The 23,387-nt window shown below is 39.7% G+C and overlaps 1 protein-coding gene across 2 annotated transcripts; it reads left to right on the top strand.

Moving 5' to 3' along the window:
- Positions 1 to 202: 202 nt before the first annotated feature.
- On the top strand, positions 203 to 23,236 carry LOC143475552 (receptor-type tyrosine-protein phosphatase eta). 2 transcript variants are annotated; one of them, XM_076973421.1, is made up of 9 exons: positions 203 to 371; positions 2,048 to 2,614; positions 6,799 to 6,981; positions 7,677 to 7,925; positions 8,418 to 8,678; positions 8,975 to 9,244; positions 9,831 to 10,109; positions 19,500 to 19,597; positions 23,090 to 23,236. In XM_076973421.1, the coding sequence occupies exons 1-9, from the start codon at positions 338 to 340 to the stop codon at positions 23,093 to 23,095; spliced, it is 1,947 nt and encodes a 648-aa protein (XP_076829536.1). In that variant the 5' UTR covers positions 203 to 337; the 3' UTR covers positions 23,096 to 23,236. The 2 variants fall into 2 exon arrangements, with proteins under 2 accessions (XP_076829536.1, XP_076829535.1); XM_076973420.1 differs by lacking the exon at positions 23,090 to 23,236 and adding an exon at positions 20,205 to 20,429 and having other exon boundaries at positions 204 to 371.
- Positions 23,237 to 23,387: the final 151 nt, after the last annotated feature.

The raw sequence follows: 23,387 nt of genomic DNA, 5'->3' as shown, positions 1-23,387 counted from the left end.
CCTACTTTTAATAATGACCATATAATTGGGGGGAAAATCCTTTCATCCATGCCTGATGCAAATTGCTTTTAAAATTCACTGTTTGTTCTCCCCCTGGAGATTAGCTGGTGTTTTGCTATATACAGAGCTGTATTGTATTACACATGGTAATTGTTGGAGGTTTTCCTGGAACACGGGCTCAGCCATGTAAAGCCAGCCTCTTCTGTCACTAGATGTTTAGGTGGGGTGTGTATGTACTGTGGAGGTTTGCTTTCCCAGATGAACTAGAGATTGGTATTCCACGTTGTTTTCCAGCTGTCAAAGAAACTTCAAGGAGTTTTGGTTCCTGCAGAAGGAGATGCTGCTGCCATGGGGGTCTTTCTTCTTCTCTGGTAAGTTCTAAAGCATTTAACACATGTAACTTGTGCATAGTTTTAACTTCTAGGAACCTGCAGTACATTTTATTCTAGTTTATCAATATAGGTAACTTTTTTCCCTCCCGTTTCCCTCTTATAGGGGCTAGTCATAAAATTAGAATATTGTGAAAGGTGATTTATTTCAGTTATTCCATTCAAGAAGTGAAACTTGCATATTATATTTCTTTAATTTTTTTAATTTGATGATTATAACTGACCTAATGAAAACCCCAAATTCAGTATCTCAAAATTAGAATATTGTGAAAAGGTTCAATATTGAAGTTTCCTGGTGCCACCATCTAAACAGCTAATTAATTCACCTGCAAAGGCCTTAAAATTGTCTTTTAGTCTAGTTCTGTAGACTACACAATCATGGGGGGAAACTGCTGACTTAACAGTTGTCAACAAGACTACCATTGACACCTTACACAAGCAGGGCAAGATACAAAAGGTCATTGCTAAAGAGACTGTCTGTTCACAGAGCTCTGTGTCCAAGCACAGAGATGAAGGGAAGGAAAAGATGTAGAAAAAAGTATAATCAATAGGGATAACTGCAGCACGAAGAGCACTGTGAAACAAAACCCTTTTAAAAAAATGGGATAGATTCACAAAGACTGAACTGTAGCTGGAGTCAGTGCTTCAAGAACCACCACACACAGACATATGCTAGACACATGGGTTTCAGCTGTCGCATTACTTGTCAAGCCACTCTTGAACAAGAGACAGCATCAGAAGTGTCTCGCCTCAGCTTAAGACAAAAAGGACGTGACTGATGCTGAGTAGTCCAAAGTTATATTCACTGATGAAAGTAAATTTTGCATTTCCTTTGGAATTCAATGTCCCAGAGTCTGGAGGAAGAGAGGAGAGACACAGAATCCACATTACTTGAGGTCCAGTGTAAAGTTTCTACAGTCAGTGATGGTTTGTGGTGCCATGTCATCTGCTGATGTTGGTCCACTGTTTTTTCTGAGGTGCAAAGTCAATGCAGCCGTCCACCAGGAAGTTTTAGAGCACTTCATGACCAGCTTTATGGAGATGCAGATTTTCATTTTTCAGATTTCTTTTTTTGTATTGGTCTTAAGTAATATTCAAATTTTCTGAGATGTTGAATCTGGTTTTCATCAGTTATCAGTTTTTCATGATATTCTAATTTTATAACTAGCACCTGTATATTCTTGAAACTTAAAATGGACATATTTTATCATGGTCAGATTATATTCAGCCAATAAGTTTCTATTTCCATTTGGGTAATTTGATGTGATCGATGTGATATTTAGGTTCATGTTGATCCTGTAAACATGTCTCTTTAGGTTCATGTTGATGCTGTAACTTCAATAGCTCCAATTGTTCCAACATGCAAATATACAAAATAAGCAAAGGAACAAAGCATTGGTGCTCCCTATAGTGGAGTTCACAAGGGGTAGTTTGTTTATGAAATACCTTGTTCATGCATATATTTGCATAAACAAAAAGATTGAGATGTATACTAATCTTTAAAATATATGCATCTATCATACACCACCTGTGGCAAATATTGCTAATATAGTCTTTAAAAGTTTTAATTCAGAGTTATGAACTGATGGTACCCTTGATGTAGAAAAGCTGAGATGTAGTGTACATGATGGTGCCTCACTAATGTGTTCCCTCCATAGCTCTCACTCTTATCTGGGCAAAGGAATATTACTATCCCCAGCCAAATTCTAGTACATGGGATAATGCCAGACTCAACTGTCAGCTCTGTTATACAGACCTGGTCAGAATAACATCAGGAAATGCAGAGTTCGTTGTTCAGAACCTTACCTCTAAGCTGTACTGGACTGGGCTTCGCAAGAACTTCAGTGGATCCATATCTTGGGCTCAGTGGTGCAATGGTGACCCTGTCACCTATCAAAACTGGTATCCTGGTCATCCTATCCCAAAGAAACAGACTGTGCCGGCACTTACATGTCCGGCTCTAAATGTTAATGACTCAACGCAGTCTCCGACCTTGACACAACTCCTCGCTTGTTTAAACTCAAACAAAACCAATTCGAGTTTAAGCCTTGCCACTAGTTCTCCTACGATATTCCTCACCACGTCTGCAAATTGCTCATCGACTATCATAAGTGATGACACAGACCCTAATGCATATGTCGATGATGCCTGTGTGGCCCTACACAACCTTGGCATGTGGTGGGAGAATCCCTGCTCCAACCTTCTGCCCTACATCTGCTATGATGGTAAGGATCGTCGTTCTATGTTAGTCTTGTCTAGATAGAGATAATGTTAATTGGTTTTACCTCTCCTTAGCCCATTGCAGTCTTGTTCTTTTCTGTTTAGGTGTCAATTATGGTTTTCTTTTAGCTTTCCTGTATTGAAATCCCATTTCCTCTAGGTGATTTTTTACGGTTCGGTCACATACATTGGCTCCAGCTTCCTCCCATATATGCTTCATCTGTTTAGTTGTACTTTTTTGGTTTTCAAGACAAATGGCCTTAAGTTCTTTGTTTTGACGCTTTGAGGTCTTTCTTGGTCTACCAGTACGCTTGGCTTTAACAACCATTCCATGCCGTTTGTATTTGGTCCATATCTTGGCTACAACTGACTGTGAACAGCCCACATCTTTAGCAATCATGTGTGAAGAGTTACCTTCTTCAAGACGTTTCACAATCCACTCTTTTGTTTCAAGAGACATTTCTCTTGTTGGAGCCATGGTTTTTGCCACACCACTTCATCCAGCAGCCCTCCAAGGTGTCATGACTGCAGGTGTTTTTAACTGCAGACTAATGAGCAGATTTAATCTGAGGCAGGTGTCCATTTAAAGAAAGGAAATTGACTGGCTGTGTCCTTATTTTCTACCTCCAATTTGAGTGATTCCATACTTTTTCCCCTCAGAATTGAGTGATTCCATTTTCCCAGTGCTTGCTCAATAAAAGTAACATTTACTTTGTTTCCACAATGTTTTTTTTTTCTTTTAGTGTTTCTGATAAGCCAACAAGTTGCACTTTGGAATGACCTTATTATTGTATGATGTTTGTTCTACAGAATAAAATGTCTGAATGAGTGCTCATCCCAGACTGGTGATTCCATACTTTTTGCCAGGGGTTGTAGAAGCTATATTTTGGTTTAAAGGAAAAATTCATCTTATTGATTAAATAATTAGTTAAAAAGTTTCATTCATTTCGGCACTTTTATTTCAATTTATTGATTTGTCCTTTCCCTACAGACAGGCAGAGGTAATTTCATTCTCTCAGCTTTGACATTTTTTGTAGTTCAGATTAACACTAGTCCATTCCTCAACAAAACAATCTTTTTATAGGCTCTGTTGTTTTCTGCAATATTGCAGTGACAAAAAGCAAGTGTTTGACAGGTTTTTCATGCCTTTGTCTTCTTATTGGTTAATGTGTCAGCCCTTGTCAGTGTCAGCTACAGTAATGTCTTTATTATTCTATGATGTTTGTTTAAAGGACAGCATATGAAAAGTGCTATACAAATAGAAAAAAAGTAAATGTACCTTACATGGATAGCTGAACATGCTATCTAAATGAATGGTGGGGGTGAGCGGAGAAGATAAGCAAATAAGCTGTGAAAATAGAAATGGAATGATGCAATGGAACATTATTCTCATTTTTTTTTGTCACGGAAGCATCACTGTACTCCATTGTGTACTGCTATATATATACAGAGGTGGGGACTTGAGTCACATGACTTGGACTCGAGTCAGACTCGATTCATTAATATTAAGACTTTTGACTTGATTTGAAAAAATATTCAGAGACTTAGACTTGACTTGGACTTTTAAACCAATAACTTGGGTCTTGAATTGGACTTGAACCTGTTTACTTGCAAAGACTTGATTTTTTTTAAACCCAAATCTAAATTTTAAAACGCATATTAATATTTATAAAGTGCGCCCCATTAATTTCATTTCCGTCCTTCTGACGCAGACCGGCGTTACACCAGATTCTGTGACCATCGAGTTTTGTGACCACAGGGGGCGCTATTTCACAGTTTCTGTTCAGAGGCACAAACGCTTTACGAATGCTACGTAAACTACGCTGATGCACTTTCTTTACTCGTTTTGTTGGTGTCCACGAGCCAAAATATGACAGATGTTTATATTTACATTTATCGTCTCTTAATTACATAAATGTACTTAAACAAGATTTACCATCCCCTCACCATTGCAGCCAACAAAGAAATCATGAATGGGATGTACAGGTGAGCCTTTTTAACTGCGGTCACCAATTCTGACGGCAGCCATCAGAATATGTGACCCCACTGAATCTCCAGGTAACAATAGTAGCCTACACCGTGACCCCACAATAACAGAAAACAATGAAAAAATAACCCTAACCTTTTATTAGTCTATATTTAAACATTTTATCCAAATGTTTAGAATAACCATTCGTAATGACAGCATCTCGCTTACGATGAAGCTTGCTATTTTCGTGTAAAATGATGTAACGAAACATTCTTGTTTAAGTACATTTATGTAATTAAGAGAAGATAAAATGTAAATGATCTGTCATCTTTTGGCTGGCGGACACCAACAAAACGAGTAAAGAAACACATCAGAGTAAAGCGTTGGTGCCTGTAAAAAAAAAAAAGACTCGAAAGGACTTCCAAGTTTCAGACTTGGGACTTAACTTGACGGTTGCTTGAGACTTGACTCGGGACTTGAGGATAAAGACTTGGACTTACTTGAGACTTGCAAAACACTGACTTGGTCCCGCCTCTATATATATATATATATATTAGTGGTACACAATTAAATTATTCTCATTTAAAACTCTGCTTCCTCTTTCATCCTACCCCAAACATGCTCAATGATGTTCATGTCTGGTGACTGGGCTGGCCAGTCCTGGAGCACCTTGATCATCTTCACCTTGAGGAACTTTGATGTAGAGATGGATGTATGAGATGGAGCACCATCCTGCTGTAAAATTTGACCCCTTTTATGATTGGGAATGTAAGATGTAGCTAATACTTCTTGATATCACCTTGCAAATGTTTCGCACACCCCCATACTGAATGTAACCATACTTGACTGTTTTCTGGGTGAATCTTTGATCCATACGGGCTCCAGTAGGTCTCCTGCAGTATTTGTGGTGGCTGTGGTGTAATTCAAAGAAAGAATGGGTCACTTTCAAGAGCTCAGTGAATTCCAGCTTGGAACTGATAGGATGCCACCTGTGCAACAAATTACCGCGGGAGTGCAGACCTCTACAACAAATCCAGTCATGAAATTTACTCGCTCCTAAATATTCCACAGTCAACTGTCAGCTGTATTATAAGAAAATGGAAGTGTTTGGGAATGACAGCAACTCAGCCACGAAGTGGTAGGCCACATAAACTGATGGAGCAAGGTCAGCAGATGCTAAAGCACATTGTGCGAAGAGGTCGCCAACTTTCTGCAGAATCTATCACTTCAGACATCCAAATTTCATGTGACTTTCAGATTAGCTCAAGAACAGTGCACAGAGAGCTTCATGGAATGATTTTCCATGGTCAAGCAGCTGCATCCAAGCCATACATCACCAAGTGCAATGCGCAGCGTCGGATGCAGTGGTGTAAAGCATACCGCCACTGGACTCTAGATCAGTGCAGGCGCTTTTTCTGGAGTGACGAGTCACGCTTCTCCATCTGGCAAACTGATGGACGACTCTGGGTTTGGCAGTTGCCAGGAGAACTGTACTTGTCTGATTGCATTGTGCCAAGTATAAAGTTTGGTGGAGGGAGGATTATGGTGTGGGGTTGTTTTTTTGGGCTTGGTCCCTTAGTTCCAGTGAAAGGAACTCTGAATGCTTCAGCATCCCAAGACATTTTGGACAATTCCATGCTTCCAACTTTGTGGGAACAATTTGGACCTGGCCCCTTCCTCTTACAATATGACCGGCCTGCACAGAGTCCTGACCTGAACCTGAGAGAATACCTTTGGGATGAAAGAGCGGAGACTGAGAGCCAGGTCTTCTCATCCATCATCACTATGTGACCTCACAAATACCCATAAACACACTCCTAAACCTTGGGGACTGCCTACCTGGAAAAGTTGAAGCTGTTCTAGCTGAAAAGGGTAGACCAATGTCATACTGCATAATGTCAAACCTATTGCAGATATATTTTTGTAATCTGATTTTTGAAATTGCTTTCTATTATTGTCAGATTTTTTCCTGCCAGGTTTTAGGTGTCTGTTTATGTTGTGCTCAAAATTCCAAACTTGTTGTCTTTTCCAGTAGATTAAATTTGTACTGACATTCACTTGGTTGAGGAATTTTGCATCCTGTTCCATTTCATTAGTGTAATATTTAACATATTGAAAATATTTCAAGAATTTTCCTCTGGGATCAGTCTGTCAGTCTTTCTGTCTGTCTGGATAATAAGGGACCATGAATGTCCTGAATATCTTTGTGATTATCTGCAGTTGTATTTTATGGAAAAATTGAAATATCCAATGTGACGTACGATGGCGCATATCTACGCTGGAGCCAGGCACCAGGGGATATTAGTTATTACAGGGTGGAAATTCAAGGCTCCTCAAACCAAACCTCAGAAGAGACGAACCTGACCAAACAGATCCAGAACCTGGTGCCGGGAAGTAGTGAGTGTGAGTAGAAACGTAAGCAAGCACCACTGGGCCAGATTCATAAAACATGATGCTGAACCCGCTAGGCCACATAAAATATGTGACTCTGTATTTAGTTCCTGCTCACAAAGTCACCATGGCAATAATTAGCGCACAGTTGTGAGATTACCCCAGCTTTAAATTGATGTGACCAACCTGATATCCAGTCAAAATTTACATATAAATGACATACAAAAAGGATGCTTGAGTTTTCAATTTCCCCTCAGCCTACATCTATTTGTAGTTTTTTCCTCTGTAACATCTACATCTACATTCTTGAGAATCTGCTCAAGTAAGTCATGTGAACTGCTATTGCAGTTGCAACATTTACCATAATTATTAGTTCAAACAGACTGAAAATTACATGTGATATAGCATTGTTAGACAAAAGGTACTTGAATATGTATAGGTTTCTTACCAAGACATTTGTTGTTGATGTTGAGATGATTTATTCGCAGTGCTCTATCATGAATATGTCTATATCACGTTTTTGCTTATAATTCATCTGTATTATAATAGATATTCAAAAATAGTCTGCCCTGTGCAATCTGTGAAAGTTCCAAAATTCTGTACATTCATATTCTTTCAAAAATGTTTTAATGTGTGTCTGTGTGCAAAATAAATGCTGAAGTACATTTAAAAAATAAATATATAACTAAATTTAATTCTCTTTCCAGTGCCTAAACTGGTCAGCAATCTGGCCATAGTGAATGTAGAAATGCACAACGTTACCCTCAACTGGACTGCTCCATATGGAGGTTATGATTCTTACTTAGTAACTGTGTCTGGAAAACCAAACCAGATAAGTGATCATGAAAATCACACAGTAATAAATCTAGATCCTGGGGTATTGTACAACTTCACAGTTTGTGCTGTGCTCAACAACTCCATTTATGGACAAGCAGCCTGGATTAATGGCTACACCAGTGAGTCAAGTCTTATTAACAGTAGATTTAACACACTATATGCAAAATGTCACCTGCATGTAAACATTTAATGTGTTTTGATTAGCAAAGGGAATAGCATTAAAGTGGCATTTAATGCCATGAATGAATTATGTCAGTGTTAGTTCAGAATAATTAGCATTTTTGTTTTTGCATTATTCAGTCAGTTTCCTCTAAAACAACTAAAATATGTTGACTTTCCATTGTTCTAAATTCAGAATTACTTTGTAATAAAAACCCAATTTTTGGGATTGTAGGACTGAAAAGCAACATTGTGCACATACAAAATTATGATTTTTTAAAGTAAATTTCATGTTCTGTGGACCCATGCTTGTGGACAAAGAAAATCACTTCACCCCACACACAGACAACTCTACATTATTGTTGATGGTAAAATGAATGCAATTTTTGCTGTTGTAAAATTCAAACTGCATATTCACCATATTGATTACCTTTTAAAAAACTCATTTCTAGAGCCTTCTCCAGTAAAAAATCTCACATCTGCAAATAATGATACTACAAAGATAACTGTTTCCTGGGACTCAGATGATTGTAATAGTACAGAATACTGCTATCATATTATTCTATATGAGAATGGGATTAATAAGGCTGATTATCGCAAGCAAACAATCACACTGACGAACCTCACAGCAGGCAGTAAATACACCTTGAGTGTGTCTGCGCTGGCAAACTGCTCTGTGGAAGGAGAAGCTCTTAACATCAGTGCCTACACCAGTGAGTTATGGACGGCTTCTTCTCTGCTCCTCTTTGTCCGTGTCTTTCTCCCAACTGCAGTCTCCAACTGTTCAGAACATTCATTTATTGACATGAATATCAAACCTCTCCAGAAACATTTGTCATTAAATAATATATGACAATAAATTTTAAATAATTTATTCAGAACCTCTGACTTGTAGATTCTGATCATAAAGAGCTGGCAGTCATGACAGAATTAGAATGTCAAAGAGCAAGTCCGTGAAATTGTGGGAGTGTCTTAAATCATTATCCCTTTCTTCTTTCTCCACATGCAGTTCCATTGCCGGTGTCCAACCTTCTCCTAAACAGCACAGCTAACAGTATTACTGCTAATTGGCAAAATCCAGGGGGGAATTATAGTTGGTTCAAAGTGAACATCTTTAACTCTACCAACATCATCATCCCACTCACTACTAACAACACAAATCAGTCAAGTTGCATTTTTAATTCTCTGCAAGCAGCAGAATTATACAACGTTACTGTCATTACTTACTTGGAGAATTTTAATTGGGTAAGCCCTACAGTGTATCGGTCCATTTTTACACGTGAGTATGACTTTTTTGAGAACGTTTTTGAACATGGGTAAAAAAATAAAATAAAATAAATTGGGTAACACTTTACATTGTGTTTACTCAGTAACATGAAGTAATGCATCAGTTAACACGGACAACACATGAAGTAACACATTAAGAATAATTAAGTAACGTTAAGTAAACGTAACAGTTGCGGCTCCTGTTGTGGCTCTTTGTTGCTTGGACCTTTTTTGGTGCCACCTTAAAGGAACATATTACATTGTACTGTACTTCATGTGTTGTTCGTTAACTAATGCATTACTTCATGTTAGTAAAGCCCCCCGCACACAGCGAGCAACTAGCTGAGCAAATGGTCACGCGTGCCCGTTTGCTCAGCTAGTTGCTCGCTGTGTGCGGGGGGCTTAAGTAAACACCTAATGTAAAGTGTTACCAAACATTGTTCAACTTGAATGTTTTTACATTTTATTCTTTTACATTATATAAACATGATGCATTAAATTTTGTATCTTGTCTGTTTTTGTCTGCTGAATGATTTTCTTTTGGTTAATCAGAAATGAACGATGTGTCTACATTTTACCTGCTCCTCTTATGTTCCTAGTTCCTGTGCCACCCGAAGCTGTTAGTGTCATCAGCAAAAACACCACCGCAGTAGAGCTAAAGTGGGTTGTCCCAGCACAATCAGAAGGGGTGGCAAATATGAAGTTTAAGGTGACCTACTCTTCTCCTTTTTGGAGGAACAACAATGGAACCTTCAATGTAACAGGACAAGTCACCACCATCATTCCTGGCTTAAAATCAGGATCTAGATATTACTTCAGTGTCAGCATATTTGCAGGTGACCTGGAGAGTGCCCCTACTTCCACAAATGAAACAACAGGTATGAAAACTCAAGCATTCTCAAACTTCAGAGGCTGGTCTTAAACCAAATAACATTTTATACAATGTAAATTTTGTAGAGAAATTTGCAATGTTAGAATAACATTGTTACGTTGTTACAAGGTTGTTACGATTGCTGTCTTAACTTTGGCTTTTTCTTGTCTTGATCTTCTGATTAAATCAACTACATTTGATTTCATCCATTTTTTCCCTTTGTTATGCAAAAGAGGTAACATTGTCAACAACCAATAGGTGAACTGTCTCCATGAGGATCTAATTTGCTGCCAAAACATTGTAAATAAAAAGTACATATTCTGTAAATATCATACTATTTGAAAACAAACAACGCGGTGTACTTGCAAATACAAAATGCTGTTGTTGTAAATTCATATATGACTTTCAAACAATGCAAAAGCTACTTTCTAATACATCACACGTAATAAACAAATATGTTTTTACCCAAGCATTCCCAAATCACGATTCGCAAATGCATACATGTTCCACATAGGGGCAGCATGGTGGCTTGGTGGTTAGCACGCTTGCCTCTCAGCACTGGGGTCTTGGGTTCAAGTCCCTATCTGAGTGGAGTTTCCATGTTCTCCCTGTGTTTGCGTGGGTTTCCTCCGGGATCGCTGGTTTCCTCCCACAGTCCAAAAACATGCAGCTTAGGTAAATTGGCAGTCCCAGACAAATTCTCCCTGAGTCGGTGTCTCTCCCTGAGTGTGTGTCTGTCTCTCTCTCTGTTCAATAAAAACAAGTTGTTGTCTGAGTGTGTGTGCATGAATGTGTGTGTGCTTGTATGCCCAGTGGTGGATGGTGCTCTGCCACTAAGGTCTGTCCTCTCTCCCCTTCCTGCACCCCATTCAGTCCCCCAGGGGGCTGTGGATCCCGGTAGAGAGTACGCTGTGCGCAATTGGCTGCTGCTTCTCGCTGGTGTGTGATTGGTTGTCTGTAACGTAGCTGTGTTAACAATTGTAAAGCGCCTTGGGTATCTAGATAAGGCGCTATATAAATTGAAACATTCATTCATTCATTCATTCACAGCTGTCTGTTGTGAATCACATGACTTTTGGCCCACTTGTAGCAGGAACCATAGCTTAAACCATAGCTTAAATTTAACCATAGCTAGTGCCACCTACTGTTCATGAGCAATATATTTGTACGATGACAGTGTGTACTTCTGAGAATTTCAACAGATGGTTGCACCTACTACAGACGCGCCAAAAGTCACATGACCAAGAAAGTTATAGAACATAATGTACATGTTTGTGAATCATGACATATTTTTGTCAAAAATTTGTTATGGGTCATCTATTAAGTCAAGTCAGATTTATTTATATAGCTCTTTTCACAACACATGTTGTCACAAAGCAGCTTTACAATCTTATGGGTCCAGATCCCTAATGAGCAAGCCAAAGGCGACAGTGGCAAGGAAAAACTCCCTATGATGGTGGGGATTAGGAAGAAACCTCGGAAGGACCAAGACTCAAAAGGCAACCCATCCTCCATTGGGCGGTCCGTTAGCACAAGTCCATGATGCGCAGGGTGGTTCTACAGTTCTACAGTAGTAGTTAAGGTTAAATGTTTCAATTTGAATGAATGTTTCAATTTATATAGTGCCTTATCAGGATACCCAAGGCGCTTTACAATTGTAAACACAGCTATGTTACAGACAACCAATCACACACCGGCGAGAAGCGGCAGCCAATTGCGCACAGCATACTCTCTTCCGGGATCCACAGCCCCCTGGGGGACTGAATGGGGTGCAGGAAGGGGAGAGAGAGGACAGACCTTAGTGGCAGAGCACCATCCACCACTGGGCATACAAGCACACACACATTCATGCACACACACTCAGACAACAACTTGTTTTTATTGAACAGAGAGAGACAAAGACGCACCCTTTGGGTGGCCTGGTTAAATACACAAATCACACAAAAACACACAAATTACACAAAATCAAATTATACAGATGAATACACAAATCACACAATCAGACTAAGTATAAGGTAACTAGAATGAAAATTCTGGGTGTTGATATCAATGTAAATGTCTTGTGAAAGTATTAGAAAGTAGCTCTGCATTTGTTTGAAAGTCATATATGAATTTACAAAAATCTCATTTTGTACCTGTAAGTGGCGACACCAGAAACCACAGTTTGTGTCTTTTTTGGCTTTTCTCAGAACAAACTATTGTACGCAACAGGATTGAAATGGCTACCATCACTAAACCATGTTTAAATGATCAGCATTTAGTTTTCCCATTTCAAATTGTAATTATCATTAACGCCATGGTCAGAGGCGGTCTTTGCGTAGAGGCGTGGCTAGGCAACTGCTTTGGGCCCCTCCCACTGCAGCCCACTGTAGGGGCCCCCAGACTAACTAACTTATTTCTCACATATTAATGTTGATGGGCCCCCTAGCTATATTCGCCTTGAGCCCCCAAATTGCTAAGTCCGCCACTGGCCATGGTTCATTATGACGGTCTCCCAGCATAAACTGAAGTTAGCAAAAGCCTCCTAGATGCAAGAGTAATGTGCAATGTGGGCTTGTTTTTTGATGGTAAAAATATGGCTGAAGGTGACAGCATCCAGATATTTTTCAGCCTTCTACGAGGAAGCGTGGTTGTGGGTTTTAGGAATGAGGAAAATGTCATGATTTGTTTCACATGCTAACAGTTTGTCAATAATGAGCAGTTAAGCTTACATTTGACTTTGCATATATTTAAACAGAACATGTTTCGACAGAAATATTTTCTCTTTCTACATGGATTTTTCAGCAAAACTATTACTTGTATTTTTTTTAAGTTTGACATGAAAGGTGAAACTCTTTCAGTTTTCAGTATTACTCTTCAGTTTTACTGAAATATTTTGAAATTACCTACAAATGAGTCTGTAACACCAATACCTTTGCAATGATTTGTATCCTTAGCATTCTCATTCAGAAATTTACATTTTCCTTAAAAACTCTTTTAATGGAGCAAAAATTCATTTTTACCACCAGAAGTAGTAAACGGTATGAACGTGATAATTTGGTATTCTTCTATTTATTGTATAATGTGCAGCTCAAATTGCTTTGTAATCCTCAAATGAACCATTTTATGTTCCATAGAGCAGGTCCCCCACAAAGAAGTACAGTATTCATGTTTAAAATAGATTTAGCACTGAATCTCTAAAACATGATGATCACAATAATATATGTGACAAATGTGGACATTTTTAGAAGACATTGGTCCTATTACATCTGACATAAAGCAAACAACATTATACAATAAGAACACCATATTAACAGTCAAACATGGTGGAGGTAGTGTGATGGTCTGGGGCTGCTTCAAGCACAGACATAGATACACTATTGTGGCATGGTGTGGAAAGGAGAGGCAGCAGGCAGATCCATTGTCAACATAACATGGGTCTTTTAATAATTGCCTCAGCAATGTAATCTCATAATGGAGCCATAATCATGCAGAAAAGGCTCAAATGTAGCCTATAGGAAAGGTACCACACAGGACACAAATTAATAGGAGTTCTTTTATTTTGCTTGTTGTTTAGTGTGAGATAGAACAACATTTATTCTTTTTCTCTCTCCCCCCTTTTCCCTAAAATAATACGACAGTGGGTCTACTGTAGAACAAACAAAACAGGCAAAGTAAATAAAACAAATGTCACCATTAACAATATTGTGTAACAAATATCAACCCACTAGGTAATACAAAATAAAATAAAACACTTACATCTCAGGTATTATAGAGACTTCATCTGCATAGTACGGCATCCACACAAAAGGTCTACAGCTGCTTAAATAAAAGTTATGCATTAATTACTTTACATCAGGGATGGGCATCTTCCATGATAAAGAGGGCCAAAATTTTTTCAGCACTATCACTGGAGGGCCACATGACCATGCACTTCAAATAATTGGATATGAAAGACACTACAAATGATTCTCAATAAGAACAAATTTTAAATGAATTCAGATCTGTATGTTTATTGTGACGGGCAGGGTGAGCAACTCAAAAAGGAAGCGATCACGCCAAGTCTCAGGGAAAGAGGATGGTTTAATAGAAAGTGTGCAAACCAAAAACCCGTGCATTGTTCCAAATGAAGGAAATAATAACCAGCAGTCAACTGGTACAAAGACAAGACATATATAGACAAACAAACGACCCTCAGGTGAGACGGATCACGGGCTCCGCCCACCTGAGGGACGCACATGACGTCACCAAACAACAAAAACAACAGCCGCTGTGGACAGAGGCGGCCGGTAGGGGGCCGCCTCACTGTGACATTTATTGCACCAACATACATCTATTTTCTGCATATAAATGCAATAACAAGTCCTTAATAAGCAACAAAGACAAAACATTTGCTTAATAAATAAGTGCAAAAAGGAATTTGAACTCCTTCATATCAAAGAACAAAAAAGTTTAAAAAACTTAAAAAACTGAGTGCAAATAGCTCACACTCAATAATGGCAGAAAACTATACCACATAGGCCCACCATTAATTAAACCTAATGAGAGAGCTGTGGTTTGGCCTGCTGTCTCACAATAGATTGGGTGTCAATGTCAAATTTTGTGTCCCCAATGCGCATCAAATGAAACCGAGTATCATCGGTGAGTAGCGTCGCAAAACCCCCGTGTCTTCCCTGCATCGCAGGCGCACCATCCGCAACAACAGTCGACAGCTTTTCAAAGCTACCATTTACTCACAGCACTGGTCACGGTGTTGAATATATCGCTGCCTTTAGTGGTGTCGTGCAGAGATGCCAATCTCAATAACTCCTCATGCACATCAAATTCACTGTCAATCGTTCTTGCAAAAACCAGCAGTTGGCTAACATTGGTTGCATCTGTTCTCTCATCCAAAGCTAATGAGAAATACTTGCAGTCCTGCATTACTTGTTTGTTTTACCTCCACATGATCGCTGATGTCAGAAATCCTGCGTGTTACTGTCCATTGAGACAAAGGCACAGCTTCAAAGTTTTTAGCTATGTTGTTGTCACCAAATGCTTTGGCCATTTTCACTGCTCACTTCAGTGACAGTGGCTTATTCACCTTAGCAAGTTAGCACCATAGTAGCTTTTGTGAAAAAGTGCTGCTGTTGACATACTTTTGATTTGAGGTCTGCTACTACAGCGGCTCTAGCAGCTCCAGTGTACTTCTCATATTTAACCTTCAGTGAAGATGTACTCTTCTTCCCATTTTGGCTGAAAAGTCCGATTTTCCCTGTCAAGTTTCCTTTTTTCCACTGCTAGTGGCCAACAGAGGCGGTCTTTGCATAGAGGCATTGCTAGGCAATTGCCTTAGGCCCCTTAGGCAATGGTATAGGCCTTTCTCTCGCTTCCGGGGTCGACATTTCCGGTCTAGACAGTTCTGTGTAAAATCATTTCCGTTTGGAGCGTTTGTACTTCTGCCATGGCGCAAGTAGCAAGTGTTTTTGCAGCGTACCGCTGTGCTCTAATTCCAAACAAAAACAGCCTTATTTGAGTTTCCACTCGTTCCCAGCTGACGAAGAACTCAGAAAGAAGTGGTTGATGGCCATTAGAAGGAGTGAGGGGCCGAATTTCCAGGTTATTAGGAACAGCACGCACGTGTGTAGCGCACATTTTGAGCCGCAAGACATCTACGTTACGGCAAAGGGCAAAACGTGGCTGAAGAAAGGTGCTATACCGCGTCGTTTCAGCTGGACTCGGCCAGCGAGGCAGTCTGTGTACAGCAGAGTGAAATCCCGCCTAGAGGCTTTCCGTGCACATCCTATGTACAAGTCTGTCTGGGCTTTGGGTCTAGAGCACACACACACACTATGCTAGGATACCATAATCGGACACAATTTTGTATGCTATAATACTAGAAATGGGAATAATCACCAACCTCTTGGAATGTTTTGTACAAATAAGCTAGGTTTATACTTTCGCGAGTGACCGTAGCGCGCGCGTCTGCACGAACCGCTTGTCCGAAACGATATGTGGTAGTATAAAGAAACACCCCTCAACAACAGGGGAAGAAACATTTACCTGACCAATTTTAATGTTGCTTTGTTTCAGGTTTGAAAAGTGCTGGAATTTAGATTAAAGTGCTTGAAAATGCTTGAAACAAATAAAAAACCGTGAGCTTTGACCTCTAGCTTGTGTGGTGTCTCACTTTTTTTTTAAGGACCGGTAGCACCGAGCCATTACACGGATCTCCTTATCCACAACATTGGACACTGAACACACAAAATCATAAGACAATAATGCAGGCACTTATAATAGTACAATAAAACACATGCTTTATTTAAAAATAAGATAAACAGTTTGATGAAGGCATAAATGATAGAATGTTGAGTGAGCACGGAGCTAAGACACTAGCTAGGCATGCTAGCTAGTTAACTTGGCTAAACTAAACTACAGAACTGGATCCATTTACCTTCATAATCAAAAATAAACTGCTCGAAAAAAAACTTGTATCCTTTATCGAGTTTCGCTCGTTTGGTCCTCGATAGCTCCTCGACGGTTCTGGCAACATCGTCCTGCCTAAAGCGCGGAAGGTCAGCCAAAGATGCAGAGTAATAAAACGCATCCATTCTCGTAGCGGTACTGCTAACCGGAAATAGGTTTACACATCACCTCGCCCGGAACTTGACCCCTCCTCCTTGCGTGAAAAAGGCTTATTGTAATGAACCCCCCATATATCCTTCTCTCTATGTAGCCAGTTACGTAATATTCACACTTACTGCCACTAGAGGGCTCTAAGCCACTGGACCATTTAAATAGCTGCCACCACCTTTTTTTCTCCGGTATGGTCCGGATGAGCCTGATAAATCTTCCCCCGTCCAAAATATACCATCAACACTGGTTTACGCCATATAGCAATATTTATTCATAGTCACAATTTAATTTCCTACAGCATGACTGACATCCCCTCCAATAGACCCATGACATCACTACACACACATACTCCCCCACCCCTGTTAAAGTAATACCTCTTTAAAATATCATGGGAAAAACCCACGGACATAAATAGCACACCCCAACGGGCTGTGGAAATCGTCGGGTATCCTCACCCCTTCCCACAGCCACCTATCCCAACTCCATTTAAAAATGGAAGTCTCTACCAACATTTCTGATCACACAATCATGTGTTACTTTATAAAACCCAAAATCACACCACCAGCACACATTGATTAAGGCACGTCACCTACTACCACTTCACACACACACACACACACACACACACACACACACGATAATCACACTTAATTCATAAACGCTGGGAGGCAGGGCCGGCGCCACGGGGGGGCGAATGGGGGCGTCGCCCCCTCAGGCGAGGTGTCACGCCCCCTCAATGTAAAAAATAAGACCCATTTATTTTACAACAATCGCTACATGGTGCCCCCCCCCCCCCCCCTCGCTCAACAACTTACGTTCGGCCCCCCGAAATTTTCTGACGCCCCCTCACTGTATATGTTCTGGCGCCGGCCCTGCTGGGAGGCCTATACTAGTTCATCAAACGGATTATTTACTCCCACCCTATCCCCATTTCTTAACTAACACACGTACACAAGTTTAATTTTTAAATAACAGACTTCCCTCGTTCAGGTGGCTGTCAAGACCCCACCCCCCCCCCCCCCCCATGTAGCTGTGGAGTCGAATGTCGTAGTTCAGCATGTTAACCAAAATGCATCGTGCAACATCAAAAAGTCCCTCAGAATGCACCCACACAATTCTGATTCACAGAGAATAGTCCAGTTTCAAACAAAGCGTCGCCATGCACCATCTCCCCCCCTTTAATCCCGCTAAACCCCTCCCCCCCAATTAGCCCACCCTCTTTCTCTACATTCATCACAGTATCAACACACCAGTCATATGATCTTAACATAGAACATTACCATTAGATGGCGCCAAGGAACGGTTTTCAGTTTTCAGTTGCCTCCTACTAAGTGTAAATCTCTCAATAAGTGCTATGTCATTATGGACATAAAAACATTGCTGTGATGGTGTGGTGGAATTGATGGCACAGAAGTTGAGGTCTTATATTAAGCAGCATTTATTTGATAGCAAGAGAGTTGCAAAATATAAAAGTATAAAAACATGATATGAAGCTTACGCTTCATACAGTAACTCTGAACTGTCTCTCTCAGCCCAGATTCTTTATAGTCAAAGTGTGTGTGTAGTAAAATTAAGGATGCCTGCTTCCCAGGAGCAGTTATCAGTTTCCCTGGGATTCAACCTTGGGCGCATAGAAACGGATAAGCAATATTATCTCCAACTCTGCTACTGCACAGAAGACTTCAGTTTTACAGAAAAAACATCTTCAATATGGTCATAGTTCATTATTAAGCATTGCAAGCAGCACTTTTCACACAGACTGTGCTAGTGTCTGCATGGACATGATTAACATGAATCACACATGTGAATATAATTTATATATTTTTTCATAATGGTTGCACTGCAACCACTTTGCTATTGCAGTGTATCAAACAGCAAAAACATGACGTTTTTTTACTTTTTACCTACTTCTGGCTAAATTCCAAGTTAAATTTAAAATCGTGTAAATTTCAGATTGTTGCATCAGTCTTAAAATTATAACTGTCTTAGCTTATGACCATGCATAAGCTTAATCATTTGCATAGTTTCTGTCTAAATTGCTAGCTAGGAGACTTAATTAATAAAGCTCTTAAAATGTCGCAAGTTACATTAAAAGAGCTTTACTACTAAAGTCCCGTACTATGTAAAGAAAAACTATATAGCACAACTGTCTAAAACCTACAGAGTGCTTGCATAAAATAATTCATCCAGAAACACTTCCGTTGTGTTGTGACTGGATTTGCGGTGCTTCTGATTTGGCAGTGCATTAAAAAAATGTAGAGAACGCGTTGTCATTTTGATAAATTTGCTTTGCGTATTTGCAGCGTGTTTTTCGTTTGCATCGTGATGGGCTTTCAGAGCCACCATACTGCCCTTGTTTTAACTTATTTTAAAGAAGCAATAAATCATTTTACTACCAAAAAATTAACACACAGTATTTATGAAGGTGATTCTTTAAATTTTGTTTTTGCAAAGTGCAGCTGAGATTAATTGAATTGCTTTGTATTTTATGCTCCATAGAGTTGGTCCCTCATGTGGAGGCTGCAATGCTTAGAATTTAGTTACAGAATCTCTGAGACATCCAGGCTATTAAATATCAATATAATGGCAGTTCTACAATATGAAGCTGAGTCAATGGAAAAATGACTATATTGCTCCTTTCATTTCTAGTTACCATTATCAACTGTGACATACAGAAGACATCTAAACTAAGCTAGTTTCTCAATTTTAGATTCCATGAATCCATGAAAATTGGATTCATGGAATGCACCTTAACCCACCTCTGTGTACATAGATTCATTCATTCAGTCTTATTTTTGTCCAGTGGCCAATAATCGGACATTAACCCTCTCCGTGCTGTGTTCTTCTGCCATCACCCAATACTGCATGAGAGAAGATACCATGTCCCAAGCCCTGAATGTGGTGAGTGTAAACTATATCCTATGTTGGGTAAAAACAAAACACAATAAAACTGCACAAGCACTATAGCAGAAAGCTTGTCCTTAGATTTTAAACATTATAAATTGGATCATTTTTTTTACTGTGAATTTTATTTACAGTAGCTACAAATACTTTCCAGTTCTCATTTTATATTAGTAATACTGTTGTATTTCATTGATACTGTGTAAAACAATTTAAATATTCAAAGCATGGCAGCTGTTATTGCGCATTATTCCATCTTGTTTAAATGTAAGAAGGGAAATCAGTAGATCAATGAAATATTACATAAATCTATTGGTTTTGATGCATTTATTTACTGGTGAATTTCTTTTTACTTACTGATGTTTACATTTTAGATTTTGATAGATATTTTTTTACTCATAAGCACTCTACAGCAGTCCAAGATTTATCACCAGCACCAGTCACTTACCATGTTGAGCAGTAATTAGCACTGCCAATTCTGGATTAACATGCAATCTTAAATTCTTAATAATTTGGTAAAGTTGTTCTTCCAAGGCTTGCATTAAATGAAAGACTACATAAATAAGTCTAATTTGTGTGTGTGTGTGTGTGTGTGTGTGTGTTGCAGCTGAAAGAGCAAATTGACAACTGCTTTAGCCAAAATGTTTTTTGGACTCTTGAGTGGAAAACGCAATAATGATTTACAAAAAAGAAGAAGAATGCTTGCAGTATATACAGTTATAGTGTTCTTCCACACAGCTTATTTACATAATCACTTGTGTAGCTTTTTCATGATGTACTATGCATTTGAAGGGTTTAATACTCTGCTATATGACTAATGTTACAGTTGTGATCAAATTTATTCAACCCCCACTGAAATAAAGTGTTTTGGCCAGTTTGACATTGATTTTGATCATTTCAGTCATCTTATTTACAATTATATCAAAGAGGCACTTATAAATTAGACAAACATAACATAATATTTATGATGGAATAACCACAAATGTCTTTACTGTGCTCACATCATTATCAGTTTTATTCAACCCCCTAGTGACATTATTTTTTAGTACTTAGTACAACATCCTTTTCCAGTTATGACAGCTTTCAAGCGTGAAGCATAGCTTGACACAAGTGTCTTGCAGCGACCTATGGGTATCTTAGCCCATTCTTCATGGGCAAAAGCCTCCAGTTCAGTCACATTCTTAGGCTTGCGCACTGCAACTGCCTTCTTTAGGTCCCACCAGAGTTTCTCAATTGGATTTAAGTCTGGTGATTGCGATGGCCACTCTAGAATGTTCCAGCCTTTCATGTTCAACCATGCTCTAGTGGACTTGGATGTGTGCTTCGGATCATTGTTCTGTTGGAAGGTCCAACGTCTCCCAAGCCGCAGGTTTGTGACTGACTCCATCACATTTTCCTCCAAGATCTCCTGGTACTGAAGGGAATTCATGGTACCCTGCACACGTTGAAGCTTTCCTGTACCATTAGAAGCAAAACAGCCCCAAAGCATAATTGACCCCCCGCCATGCTTCACAGTAGGCAAGGTGTTCTTTTGTTCATAAGCCTGGTTCTTCCTTCTCCAAACATAGTGCTGGTCCATTGTCCCAAACAGTTCTAATTTAGTTTCATCTGACCACAGTACACTGTTCCAAAACCTTTGTGGCTTGTCCACATGACTTTTGGCATACTGCAGTCGACTTTTCTTGTTCTTTGGAGTCAGCAAGGGGGTGCGTCTGGGCGTTCTGGCATGGAGGTCTTCGTTATGCAGTGCGCGCCTTATTGTCTGAGCTGAAACTTCAGTGCCCACATCTGACAGGTCTTTTTTCAGTTCCTTAGCAGTCACGCGGGGATTTTTCTCCACATTATGCTTCAGGTAGCGCACAGCAGTCGCGGTCAGGATCTTCTTTCTGCCACGACCAGGTAACGTTTCCACTGTGCCCTTTAACTTGAACTTGCGAATGATACTTCCGATAGTGTCTCTTGGAATATTTAACAACTTCGCAATCTTTTTATATCCATTGCCATTCTTGTGAAGAGCAATAACCTCTTCTCTTGTCTTCTGGGACCATTCTCTTGCCTTCACCATGCTTGGAAACACACCAGTAGATGTCTAGAAGGAGCTGAGTATCACAGTCCTTTTAAATCTGCCTAATTGGTGCTTATCATGCTTGATTGCTGCTCGTTGACATCCACAGATGTTTTCAATACCTGATGGAAAACACTGGAATGAACCTCTGTTCTTAGGAGTGGTAGTTGTAAAGGGGTTGAATAATTGTGTCAATGAAGAAATCACAAAAAGGCCATTTAATACTTTATGACAAAAAAAATTGATGCTATCTTAGTTGCATTTAGTTCTTTAACAAGTCCTTGTAAGATTTCATTATGAACACAATTACAAATGTGCACTGAATTCCATAAAACCCTTCGCAGCATTGGGGGTTGAATAAATTTGATCACAACTGTATATAACAATAAGCATTATTTCACAGATAATAATTTTCTTTAAATTTGTGATACTATTATTAACATTTATTCAAATGTTAACATTTTAATGAATTGTTGTATTAAATTTTAACAAGATTGTACAATGGTTTCTTCTTTAACACTTCTGATCATATTCCATATATGGAGAAAGTTATTTTTTGTTAATTATTGAAATGTCCCTATTTAACAATAAAATCATTCACTCTTCATATCTTATCCTTATTCAAGCCCATTGTTTGGGTAAGTGGTAGCCTAGTAGACCTTGGAAGGAATTGGAAGGTATATGATTTGAATCTTGCCTCTGCCATGCACCCACTGTTGGCCCTTAATCCTCTTATCTCCAGGGGTCCATAAAAGAGCCGAGCTGAGATATGGGAAGAGAAACCTTTCATTGTACTCTACACATGTATATGTACATATTACAAGTAAAGCTATTCTGTCTGGAGAAGATCCTCATCTTAACACATGTTTATGTTCAAAGGTGCTTTCACTTTTAAAGACTTAATATTCACTTTTAATATTTTTCCCATGGCTATATTCACTGCACCAGAGATGTTTCTGTATGGCCATTGCTGAACTGTTGCAGTTTCTCTGGAATGTCTGTCACAATATGCCGTTCACCCAGTAGGATGGAGACGCCCACTCACACACACACACACACACACACACACACACACACACACACACACACACACAGACAGTGCATTTCCAGGGGTACTGTGTCAAAGAGCTTTCCCAAAGGATCTACTCTCACTGATGCACTATCAGCATTTGCTCAACTCGAACAAACTCTCCTCATGCCCCCTCTGTGCTGCCACCATCACATCCATCTTACCCTGTTATTTATCCCTCTTGATTTAATTTTTTTAATCAGGTTATGTAAACATTTATACATGTAATAGGGTCAGATTTAGGGTCAGGATTACACAGGTGTAATAATCAACTGTGAAGATTCAATAGTCATGAACCAATTACTTTAACATTGGCATTTAGAAACGAATTAAAAATACAAAACCTCTATGATTTCAGTTGTGAGATCAGCAGGAATAGGCGGTGGCAACGGCAGCGACCACCTCCGGACAGCAGGAACAGGTGGCGACGGCTCCGAATTCCTACGGGGTAAGGGAACAGGTGCAGACCCCTCCTGGGCCTCCGACACGCTCGCCGACCTCTCCTGAGCCTCCGACTCGCAGACGGGCCGCTCCTGGGCCTCCGACTCGCAGACGGGCCGCTCCTGGGCCTCCGACCCGCAGACGGGCCGCTCCTGGGCCTCGGACTCGCAGACGGACCGCTCCTGGGCGGCTGGCGTAGGCGTGGGATTCTTATC

The sequence above is a fragment of the Brachyhypopomus gauderio genome, chromosome 14 (genome assembly GCF_052324685.1).
Source record: "Brachyhypopomus gauderio isolate BG-103 chromosome 14, BGAUD_0.2, whole genome shotgun sequence".
Classification (NCBI taxonomy): domain Eukaryota; kingdom Metazoa; phylum Chordata; class Actinopteri; order Gymnotiformes; family Hypopomidae; genus Brachyhypopomus; species Brachyhypopomus gauderio.
The sequence above is the reverse complement of the archived record's forward strand: the minus strand, read 5'-3'. Positions and strand labels throughout refer to the sequence as shown.